This window comes from Aulonocara stuartgranti, assembly GCF_965226115.1.
Source record: "Aulonocara stuartgranti genome assembly, chromosome: 16".
In the NCBI taxonomy this organism is placed as follows: domain Eukaryota; kingdom Metazoa; phylum Chordata; class Actinopteri; order Cichliformes; family Cichlidae; genus Aulonocara; species Aulonocara stuartgranti.
This window is the reverse complement of record NC_138952.1, coordinates 32,393,629-32,405,723: the sequence shown is the minus strand read 5'-3', so window position 1 is coordinate 32,405,723 and position 12,095 is coordinate 32,393,629. Positions and strand designations below refer to the sequence as shown.

General features: G+C 43.1%; 1 protein-coding gene across 10 annotated transcripts in view; it reads right to left on the bottom strand.

The window, feature by feature from the left end:
• The window catches only part of sema5ba (sema domain, seven thrombospondin repeats (type 1 and type 1-like), transmembrane domain (TM) and short cytoplasmic domain, (semaphorin) 5Ba), a 194,935-nt gene that overhangs the window by 38,172 nt on the left and 144,668 nt on the right, over positions 1-12,095 (bottom strand). For 9 of the 10 annotated variants that reach the window (XM_082507351.1, XM_082507356.1, XM_082507359.1 and 6 more), the window contains 3 exons: positions 5,105-5,240; positions 2,659-2,866; positions 2,372-2,579 (listed from right to left, as the gene is read on the bottom strand). In XM_082507351.1, the coding sequence (XP_082363477.1) occupies positions 2,372-2,579; positions 2,659-2,866; positions 5,105-5,240 (552 nt within the window). The remainder of the gene's footprint in view (positions 1-2,371; positions 2,580-2,658; positions 2,867-5,104; positions 5,241-12,095) is intronic. The other variant, XM_082507358.1, reaches the window with a different exon arrangement.

The window sequence follows — 12,095 nt, the reverse complement described above, 5'->3', positions numbered from 1 at the left end:
AGAAAAAACAAGATGTGAAAACCCAACTTTGGCTCTGGAAAGTTTAATTGGCATATCTGAGTAATTGGATCAGATTAGCACTTAATGAAAATATAAGCTGCAGGCCTATTCACATGCATGAATTCTCACTACCTGGCCATTTCTCTTTCCCCCCACAATCTCCTAACTCAATATCACACATCTGTTTTTTTTCTGGTCACTTAAGTCCAACTAAATGAGCTCAGGTGTCACCCCAACCGACAGGTTCAAAACTGTTGTATTCTCCAGCTCGTTTTGCCTTTGGCTGCAGAGCAATGTGAAAGATAATACGTATGAAGTGCAGGGGTGAGCAGAATATCACAAACTAGATTAAATGCGGCCCTCTTCCCAACCTCCCAGCCTTCCCCCTTCCTCTTATGCCCTTGGAGCCCACTCTTCTTATCGTTTCACCTTTGTGTGTCTTAAATAGCTTATTTTACTCGCCTTTTCGATCTCTTTCTTCTTGTTCCTCTTTTGTGCCTGATTCTCATCTTGCAAATCTCACCCACCCACATCTTATTAAACACAATGGTCACCTTTTCCTGGTGTGTGTGAGTGTCTGCTCCGGTGTGTCTAGGAGTTTGGATTTTTAGTAGAAACAATGAGCTGACTCATCATGCAGCATGTATATTAGAAAGTGTCCACCACCAACCCACGCATATATCACACCATGGAGACTGCCACACACACACACACACACACACACACACACACACACACACACACACACACACACACCAGGAAAAAAAGCATTACGCTATTTGTATTCTAAAATGAAATTGACTTTGAAGGACGGAGGTGGCGATGATCAGATGCAGAAGCCTCGACAAACAGCTCCCCTCACCCACCACGGAGACTTTCACATGAATAACACTGGAGCTGGAGATGGGAGAGGAAAGCCCCCCTCCCTCCCTCTCTGAGTCTTTGTACCTCTGTCACGCAAAGGCATGCCTGTAGAAAAACTTCTCTGGCAGCGTATGAGGTCGCTTCACACATAACTTTTTATTTATCCTCTGATTCAGACACAAACAAAAGGCAGAACAGTGCTGTCTCTGTATTATGCACAACTTCCTTACTGCAAAAAAAAGAAGAAGAAGAAAAACCACAACAAATTAATTTCCTCCAGCTAGCAGATACCACCCCATTCATTCGTCTGGTTCCATAAGGACTTTAATGATTATAGGCAAGGCCTTCCAGACATTAATCCTAGCTGAGGACAGATAATTGTCTTCAATAGGGGACCAAGCAAGTTAAAATGAATCCAACGCCAAAAAGCTTAAAATTAGCAATTAAATATATACCCGATGTATAGGGCATAACAGCTTTAAGAAAAATAAGGTGTGCTATCTTTTAGCTTGTTATTTGCATTATTTTTATAGTTGGACTTTTAGAAAACAGAGCAAAAAAAAATGCAAATGTAAAACAATGAGAAGAGGAGCGCTTTTAACAAAGATTCCTGCAAGGACTGAATCGGAGATGTTCCGATGCCAGAATGTTGTAATCAATTTAACAGCAACCCTTGTTGGCAGCCCCAAATGAGAGTATCTTCAAAGTATCTACTTATCAAAGGTGTAAATTGATACTATGATAATAATTAAGAAAGTTTAGAATGTAATATGACCTTCAGCCACGGGTGGCAGCACTGAGCAGAGTAATCCTGAGCAGCAGTCCAGTGGTTGAACGAGGAAAAAAATCTTTGAAGATCTGACACCAGGGGTGTCCAACTCCAGTCCTTGAGAGCTACTGTCCTGCAGCTTTTAGATGCATCCCTACTCCAACACAGCTGAACCAAATGGTTGGATTACCTCTTCAGCATGCCATCAAGTTTGGCCATTCATTTGATTCAGGTAGGTTGGAACAAGGATTTGTCTAAAATCTGCAGGACGGTAGCTCTTGAGGAGGGGAGTTGGACACCCCTGATATACACACAGTTGTCACATCTAGGCTTGTGAGATCAAAACATCAAAAAGGAGCACACAGTGTGGTATTTTATCTAAAAATGGGCTGAGTCTCTCTCTGCAGCCCATTCATAGATTAAAAAAAAGAACTTTGTGTTTATTTTTGATGTTCTAATGAAGGAAATGCCAAACTATGTGACAAAGCAACACAGTTTTTTTACTGCTACAATGTTACAGTTACAAAAGCATGCAGAGCTGTAACGTTTTAGTTCAGATGGACTTGTTTTGTGCTGCAGAGAACAGACTCAGCCAAATGCCTCTGAAGTCATCTGCAAATCGACATCCAAAATCCCCTCACCCCACTGACGTCAGCGGCGCAAGATTCTTTACACATGCTGTCATTTAAAACAAAGCCATCCTGGATGAGTGAGCTTTTACAAGCTTGCTGTACTTACGTCTCCGTTTTGTAGGTGGAGCATCTCTCCAGCGGGATCTTCAGGACTCTGTTGTTGAGCCCAACAAAGAGTGACCTGTCACTATGCAGGATCTGCAGGCTCAGGATCGGTTCTCGAACACCTGATGGGAAGAGCTCCATCTCCTCCAGGTAACAGCCTTGCAGGTTCTTGTTGGGGGTAGCCAGTGCCTTCAGGATGGTGCCGTACTCTAAAAGAGACAGACAAAATAAAGCAAGGAACCTACCTCCTCAATCTTAAAGTTTTGGTTTTCCTCTTTCACTACTAACCTGTGCTGATGTACATAACATGGAAGAGGGTGTCCATGCCCTGAACAATGTCCACGACTAGGTTTGAGAAGCGAACGTCATCCTGCATGACCAGCGGATCAATAGACTCCGGCTGGACAACATCGTTCATGAGGTAAAGCCGCTGGGCGTCCTGCAGACTGCGCTCTGTCAAGCCCTGATTCAGACCCTTGTCATCTATAGTACCGCACTGCAAAAGAAAGGCAATGTTGGAATTTGGACAAAAGGGTATAAAGTAAGAGGAAGATGTGAAACTGTAAAATGCATATAAGAAAATCTAAAAGGCAGCGAGAGAGGCATGGACAAAAGCACGAAAAAACAAACAAAGAGCATGCCACACACTCTTCTTTACACCTACCGAATCAATACGCCTCGTCTGGCGAGATTGTTTCAATTCCTAAATCTATGAAGTCTGAGTAATTGCAACTTTTGAATGGAATGTTATGTGAACACACTAACAGCGCAGCAGCTTAATGAGGCACTTGAGAAGAAAAAGTATGAAATGACAGTGTTCTGAAAAGCTTTGTTTGTGCAGCAGAGATTAGCTGTGGATTGCAACTTCTGCTCATTCTCTGGGATTTGAAATGAGAGGCTGATTTGTTTGCTGATTCTATTTTTTTTGGTGAACGACAATGACGGACTGACGGGTGATTATCAATATGTGGTTTTGTGGTAATCACAGTATCTAATTGGTTGAAATCTACTTCTTGCCTTCAGCTGCTAACTTGGAGAATTGGAGACTGCAGCCATGCTGTGCAGCACCAGCAGCAAGCTCTACACACCAAATGGTGTGAAATCCTAGATTACGGAGCCATTTTTCCGACTAAAAATGTCACAGTGTTACAGCCTGAAGCCAATAACTGAAGGAAAGGATATATATTTCTTACAACTGAAGATGACTTTCATTTTGATTTAAGATGAATTGAGTCATCTTTATGCAGGAGAGTGCAGCAACTGAGAAAATTGGCAAATGTTCTTTTAGGGTTTCGAAGCTTTTGTCGAAATGTTGCATGAATGAAAGAAAAAGCAAGATACTGAACTTTTTTGTTTTCACAGTATTTTGCAATCAGAAGATTACAAATTGGAAAAGATGGAAGGACAGCAGGGTAACTCTTTATCTTAATCAGTGTGCTAAGAATAGGAACTGGAAGTGCCAAAAACTGCACTTCGTCAAATGGCCACTTGAGGCTTGCCCCAGCTTTAGAAATCCTTGTCAGTTCAGTTCAGTTCAGTTCAGTTCATTTTTATTTCAAACATTTCAAACATGTGCCTTCACAATCATTACAAAATATCATTCCATTATTTGTTTGAAAAGGAGTAGGCTGAAGTATTTACTTATTTGTCCCTACCCCCTCAAGTTTTACCTCTCATTCATTTAATTTTTTTTTTGTCTTAAATTAAACAAACAACATATGAAACATATGAAGTAAAACAAAACATAACATACATAAATCAAAAACAAGAAATTAGCAAGCCCCACCACAGTATAGTTTCTTTCATATGAAAAATACAGAATGTGTATATTTGCAGATACACAAGTTATGGAAAAACAACAAAACAAAACAAAAAAACAAAAAAGAACCGCAACACCTCTCATACAAGGTCTTTAATAATCAGGCATAATCTTATCTTAAAGACCTCATAGTACCATATCACCCCAACAGAGCACTTCACTCTCAGATTGCAGGTTTACTTGTGGTTCCTTATGTATTTAAAAGTAAAATGGAAGACAGCGGCTTCTGCTTTCAGACCTCCCTCTTGTAAAATTAACTGCCAATTTGGATTCAGGAGACAAACACTCTCTCTACTATCAAGATTAGGTTTAAAACTTTGCTTTTGATAAAGCATATAGTTACCCTCCCTTAGATGTGCCGCAATTAGCCTATGCTGCTGAGAGATTCCCATGATGCGCATTTCTGAGTGTTTCTTCTACACTCACCTCATTTTATTTTCATTAGTTATTATTTATCTCAGGCTCTTGTCCACAGCGTGTCTTTGTCCTGTCTCCCCCACTCCATCCCTAACCAGTCGCGGCAGATGGCCGCCCCTCCCTGAGCCTGGTTCTGTCAGAGGTTTCTTCCTGTTAAAAGGGAGTTTTTTCTTCCCACTGTTGCCAGGTGCTTGTTCATAGGGAGGCATCTGATTGTTGGGGGTGTCTCTATATTATTGTATGGTTTTACCTTACAGTATAAGCAGTTGTTGTGATTTGGCGCTATATAAATAAAACTGAATTGAATTAAATCAATGATAACCATGCTGGTTGAATGGTAGCTGTCTGGTGTCTGATTGAAATGGCTTAACTTCTGCAAACTGGTATCCGTGAACTGGAGCTCTAATTACAGTTTCCTCTTTCACAGTTTAAAAAGGTAACTGACTGATTTAACTTTTAAACAGTGGTCTCAGTGAGGAGGTGTGTGGTTAAACTAACCTGGAAATTGTGGATGGGGTTGGGCGTGGGAAGCCAAGTGGAACGAGGATTCTCCTGGGTGCGGAAAGGCCCGTTGAAGGCCTGGGTGATGGCGCTCAAGTTGAAGGCACACACTGCAGATGCTGCAATACTGTTGCTTTATAGAGAGAGAAACAGGGAGGAGAAGACAGGAGGAAGAGGGTGGGGGAGGGAAAAAGAGGTAAAAATACAAATATTATTTCAACAATAATATTCATAACCGCTTAAAATGTTGGCAGCAAATGAAGGCATATCAGAAATCGACAATGTCCAGCTGTGCAACAAAGCTATTCTGCTAAGAGTTCCATCCTCTTAATGGAAGTCCTATCATTTATACCCACAATAAACAGGCGCTCCATGTCTAGCTTGCTTTGGCTGCAGGCTAAGCTATGCTATCAGTGCTGAGCAGTGAATGGCGACAGTATTAAGCTGAGGATATGGGAGGCAGCTCCACAGATTATGTGCACACACACACACACACACACACACACACACACACTCACACACACACAGTCGCCTCACAGGTGTAACATATGAGAGTAAACCCTGGCCGAACAAGCAATGCGAGCAAAGGTATTATCGTGATGCTCTTTACTAATATTGTGCTGCAGGGTAATGAGTTTCTTAACAACTTGCTACTGCTGACTGCTTCCTCCTCCTTCTTATACAGTACATCCAGTAACACACAAACTTTCTACAGCACAGTGAACAGCCTGCTGCCTTGACATAGCTTTTGCTGATAAACTACCAGTTAGAAGATAGTGAGTGATACCATTAAAGGGGAAAGAGATTGGGAGAGAGTGAGAGAAAAGGCAACAGCCACAGAGTGAAAGAGACTTGCACCGAATCCACACACAAGACTTTGCATTAGCAACACAAACATTAGCAGAGAGCCTTTAAAATTTTCAGCTGAGGTTTAGCGAACGCAGTGTAAATAAGATGCAAGCCATTAGCGGGCCCATTGTGGACTTTTGTGAGTTGAGGAGTGAAAAATGTGGCTGTAATGACGTCTGCGTGGACACTCCATCAGCCTACAGAGAAAGGAATACTTTTAAAATGGCAGGGTTCCTGAGTTTGTTTTGGCTCCTTGTGTGAAGTATGAGTCATTGAAGAATGCTGGTTGCGGGAAAAGCTGTATCACTGGGGTTTGGTAAATGGTTATTTGTTCATTTTTCTTTCTTGTTCTTTTCCTGACACATGACATATTTATCCATCTCTTAGCTAGACAAGCCATATTGGAGAATTTATTTGCAATTACTGAAGTTACAGCTACAGTAATGAGATGTGCTGCTGGGTGAAAAATGTGCTAGGACACTTTTTATAAGGTTAAATGTCTGGTCTCTTTCGACCAGGTTCAGGTTTATATGGGGCAATTATCTGTTAGGTAAGATTTGGGTGTTTTAGATACATGAGGGCTAGAATGACATTATTTGTGGATCTTGTCAATCCTATTGTTTGTCTATTTTCACTACATCCTATTATGCTTTGGGTAATACAATTTCAAAATGCTCCCCCCCCCATAATGGCAGTGATTTAGCTGTACGTAACACCCGAGCCCAATAAATAATTTTAATTCCATTTTGGCAAAGCTACCCTATGAACAGTCATGCTGAATTAGTTTTCATCAGTTTCCTTTTCCACAGTATTCTGACCACCTGCCAAATACTGTTTTGGTCCCCCTTTTACTGCCTAGACATCCCTGACCCATCGAGACATGGACTCCACTAAACCCCTGAAGCTGTGCTGAGGTGCCTGGCACCGTGTTAGCAACGGATCCCTTAAGTCAGCGGTCCCCAACTCCCGGGCCACGGACCGGTACCGGTGGCATCCTACCACAAAGCATTTTTTGCTTTGTGGTAGGATGCATTATCCTGCTAAAAGGGGCCGCAGCCATCAGGGAATACTATTTCTTGGTCTGTTACAATGGTTAGGCAGATGGTACGTATCAAAGTAACATCCAGATAGATTTCCAGACCAAAGGCTTCCCTGTAGAATATTGCCCAAAGTATCACCTAGCCACCACTGGCTCGCCGTAGTGCATCCTGCTGTCAGGTGTTCCCAGGTCATCAAAGAAAACATGATTCATCGGACAAGGCCACCTTCTCCCAGTGCTCCGTAGTCCAGTTCTGACACTCACGTGACCATTATTGGTACTTTCGGTAGTGGACAGGGATCAGGATGGGGCACTCTGACTGGTCTGTTCCTATGCAGCCCCAGTGCTTATAATGGTATGCCTGATTAGTGTAATTAAGATTCATCTTTAAAGCTCCACTTTACCACTTTTTGCAGCAATCGCCGTTGCCTACTGGTGGTGGTCAGAGGGCCCGGTGGCGCCAGTGTCCGGCAGCCTCGCCTCTGTCAGTGCGCCCCAGGGCGGCTGTGGCTACAATGTAGCTTGCCATCACCAGTGTGTGAATGTGTGTGTGAATGGGTGGATGACTGGATATGTAAAGCGCTTTGGGGTCCATAGGGACTAAGTAAAGCGCTATACAAGTACAGGCCATTCTTATTCTTAGTTAAATAACTTTGAGTCTCTAGTTTGATGTTCAAAGTAATCAGTTTTTGTATATGACTAGAAAGCCAAAATGTCACAATCTGTTGCAACCATTGTTTTTTTATTAAGTTACCATTCTTTTTTTTCTTTTCTTTTTTGTCCCGTTTGGATCTTTAGCCATCAGAATTGTTGTCTTAAGGCCAAGAAAGATGCCAAGTGGATTTATTTTACCAAGTGGATCATCATGGCCTTGCCATATTGGTCCATTTAATTGACCTTTATTATAATTATGTATTTATTTTATTTTCGGTTGCTATAAAACGGGACAGACATGACTGGGGGATAGGACAGGGAGAAAGAATGAAAGAAAGAGGGAGAGAAAGAAATACAGAGGGGAGAAGAGAGGGGGGGGGAAGAAAGAAAGAAAAACAAACAAAACACCTGGATCACCTGTATGGAGAAAAAAACAAACAGAAGAGAAAGCAAACAAAGAAAGAGCAACATAATAAATACAGCACCATCACAATAAACTAGCTTGCAGTAGATAACAGTAGATACTAAATATTAAACGATATTGTGCAGCACGCAAGATAAACAGCGCACAATGTGCTTTGAGGCAGCAGCCAAGAAAGATGTAGTCCGCGTCTGTGTACACCTGTGTGCATACCTGTGTGGATCAGCATGCTTGTATTCCAAAGGTTTCTCCATGTAACGATCTGCTAGGGAGTGTGGGGAGCCACAGCCCCGTCCACCAGGGTATGAAGCAGGTATGGAGGAGATCCAGGCCCCAGACATCCAGAGGCCCCAGAGTACAAGGACCCGAGGAGGACCACCAAAAAGGGGGGGAACCGTGCCACCCTCCTGGGAAGAGCTGAGTAGAGCCCCAAACGAGAGGTCACCCAGCAGCTACGGAGCAGAGGCCAGAGGGGGTTGCAGTGGCGTGCCCGCGGGCTCTGCCGGCAGCCAGCTGTGCCAGAGAGGACCGAGCTTCAGGCCCAGAGGCCTGAGGGCACCCCACCCCCTGGAAGGGGCCCAGGCGGGCCACAGGCGCCTGGCCCCGCCAATCGGCCACCAGGAGTGAGCCGGTACATACATGAGCGCCCAGCCCCAGTCGACAAGAACTACCAACACACCAACGTCTGAGGGCATCAGCCACCGGCAGGGAGTGTGGTGAGGGGAGATAGGCCTCCGTACTTTAGAGGGCCTGAGATGTACCCAGAGAGGTTGAGTCTAAGACCCAACCTGACATATAGACACAGACGAACAGGCGCACACGGACACAGACGTGCATTCCCACCCCCATATACACAACCAAATACTCGGCACTCACCCAACGTGTAGACAGACACAAATAGACACTGCACAGACAGTCGCACTCCCCAAACATTTTCTATATCCCAGGTCCAGGTACCCCCGCCCCCAGAGGGGCAAGCCACACCTAGACCCAGGAGATGTAACCCTTCTCTCTGGGGTGGAGGCAAGCGGACCGCCTCCTTATCTGCAGTAGCAGGGAGGCCCCGCATCCCGGACCCCAATCTGACGGCCAGCACCTCCTCCTAGCCCCCCAGCCCTGACGGCTAACAGAACCGGGGTGAGTGAAGACCCCAAACCTCCCTACGCCCGCTCATATGTAGTGTTGCTGTGTGCTGTTCTAAAGTGCATTTAAGTTACCATTCTTACCTCAGAGTTGTTTCTAAGGTCTGCTGGGAGAGTGCTGGTTTCTTCTGTTGATTTTTGCATTGAATACTACTTTCTCAGTGGTCCAGTTCAGGGCAGTGAAATAACTAATGCGTTCTGTCATTACCGCAGGGAAGCAAAGTGCTGTGCAGCTCCAAATGAGTTCTGACTAAACATTGGGAGAAGCCAAACAGGTGGCTCATTGACTGACTCAAAGGCCATTGAGGAAAACAGCCTGCACACTTCAGTAAAGGACTTTTTCTGGGGTTTTTTTTCCTTTTTTCTTTTCCAATGGCTCTGGTAGAGAAAAGAGTGGCAGGGAGGCAGAGAGAAAATGTGTAAAGCAGAGTGAGCCGCTGTGGTGAGCCAGCAGTAACCAAACCCCAACTGGAGGAAACCACAGGCAAATGCGCTGCAGTCACTGAGGGATATAGCCACAACAGTTTGCACATTCACACAGGCACAACTACACAGTTTGACATAATAGAAAGTTAAACTGTGGCTCCGTGGTCGTACCGTAGCTACAGCTTGCATTAAAGCTGCATTCGGTCACAGAAAGCCTGACATCGTCCAGGTTATTTGAGAGGTAATGCCAAGAGAGCAGAGCAAAAGGGTGCAGTGAAAGGACTGCAGCCTATTGCACTAATGGATGCAACCCATATGTTTTGAGCCTGCTTAAAAGCCCGGGAAAGTGATTGAAAAGCTGTTTGACATCTGCTATGCTGTTTGCCGCCGCTGCTTTGCCACTCTCCGAGGCCCGGCACCACAATGATTACTGTCAATATGAGTGAAGTTACTTCTTCAAGTGATTCATCTCATTCCAGCAGCCTCATCCTCTCACTGGTTGTCCCTTTAATTCCCTGTCTTATTTTACAGAATGTATCCATGTCCATCACTCTCTGTCCGATTTCTTTACTCCAGTTTGAACCAATTTAATTTAATGCTACACACGATATGTGTTTCTCTGGATTTTTCATTGTATGGTTTTTACTGTGCTCCCCTGCAGGTGTGTGGCTTTTTGCAGAGCATCAGAAATGGAAGGAGTTCGAAAGAGAAGGCAGAATAAGAAAGATCAGGTTGACGAGGCTCTGCCTCTCTGTTAGATATGCATTACCTCCATATCCACTGATTATTGAACACTCTCCAAACCAATATATAACATGTTTTGTAGCTACTTGGCGCTGATTTTGCAGTGCTGTATTTTTACAGTCGTACTATATATTTCTATTTTTATTAACCCTCTCAAGGCAGGCGTTGCAGATTTGCAACAGTTAAAAGCTAACAACCTGATTACCCCACATACATATTTTATGAGGTTTTTTTTTACTGAGAAGTACCACTGCAGGTATTCTTTTGTGCATTAGCAACAAAAACTTAATTTGAGCCTGAGAGGGTTAAACTGCCTGTTTTTATCTGCAGCTAAAATGAGTCATCTCTTGGTGCAGCATCAAAGTACTGCTTATTCATAAGTGCATCAGTAATGATAATGACACAACGTATCTGTATAAAATGTTTAAAAGGTCAAGTTCTTTAATTTTTTAATACTGAGTTATTGCTATTTTACATAATGACTCAATTTGCTGATATTTTACTATCACAGAGCATTTTATTTGGTACATGTGTTAACATAAATATCTAATCAACCAGTCACATGGTATTAACATGTTTAAGGAATGTAGACATGATCAACACAACCTATAAAGTTCAAATCATGCATCAGAATGCGGAAGAGAGGTGATTTAGGAGACTTTGAACATGGTATGGTTGTTTCAGAAACTGCTGATCTCAAGGGGTTTTCTTAGACAACCATCTTCAAGGTTTACAGAGAATTAGATGGGAAAGAGAAAATATCCAGTGCGCTGGATGTCTCAGATCCCTTTTTGATTACAGAGGTCAGAGGAGAATGGCCAGACTGCCTCAAACAGTCAGTCAAATAACAACTCATTACAACAAACACAGAAAATACACTGAAAACAGTGTATTCATCTCCTGATGGCTGCTATCAACAGGATAACACGCCATGTCACAAAGCTTAAATCATGTCAAACCGGTTTGTTAACATCACAATGACTTGGCATGGACTGTATGTGGATCCAAAGCTTGGTAAAACCACAAGATTCAGATCACAAAAAGATGTCTTTAGTGCAATAAACACACTGCAGTTAAGTTTAACTCCAGGCCCCTAAACATGGTCGTGCTGCCAGAGATACTCATTATATCACCCAATGTGAATTAATGCACTGCTGAAAATAGTCCAACAACTCCTCTGTTTACTGCTAAAAAAAAACTGCAGGGCCAGCTGTTTAAGGAAATTAAAAAGGAAACTATATTAACACATTGCCAGTTGTCATGCCTTCTCAAGACTTGCTGCCAATAAGAAAGACATAGCAAAAACGAAGGCTTTATCCTTCAAGTAAAACTGAAGGAACTGAAAACTTAATTCTGCAGATGCCGTGGCACTTTTCCAAGATCAGTTCAAATAAAAAAAAAAAAAAAAAAAAAAAGGTGTAAGGAAAGTAATGAACTCCTCGCTCAGCCTGGTTTCATGGCTCCCTGCAAACCACAATCAGCAAAGATCAGAACACCAGAGAGTGTCTGGTAAACACAAGAGGCTTATATGCATCTCACCTGATAATCTTATCTTTTTAGTTTGGAGGTGGCACAGCTGCTGCTGCACGTTCGTTTTGTTTGTGAGCTTCCTTTTTCTTACTAAACATTTTTTTTCCTGGTAGCATCACCTGACTGGTCGAACTGTGTCCCTAGTGAGTCTGTTTTTAACTTGCTGCATTAAAAAAAAAAAAA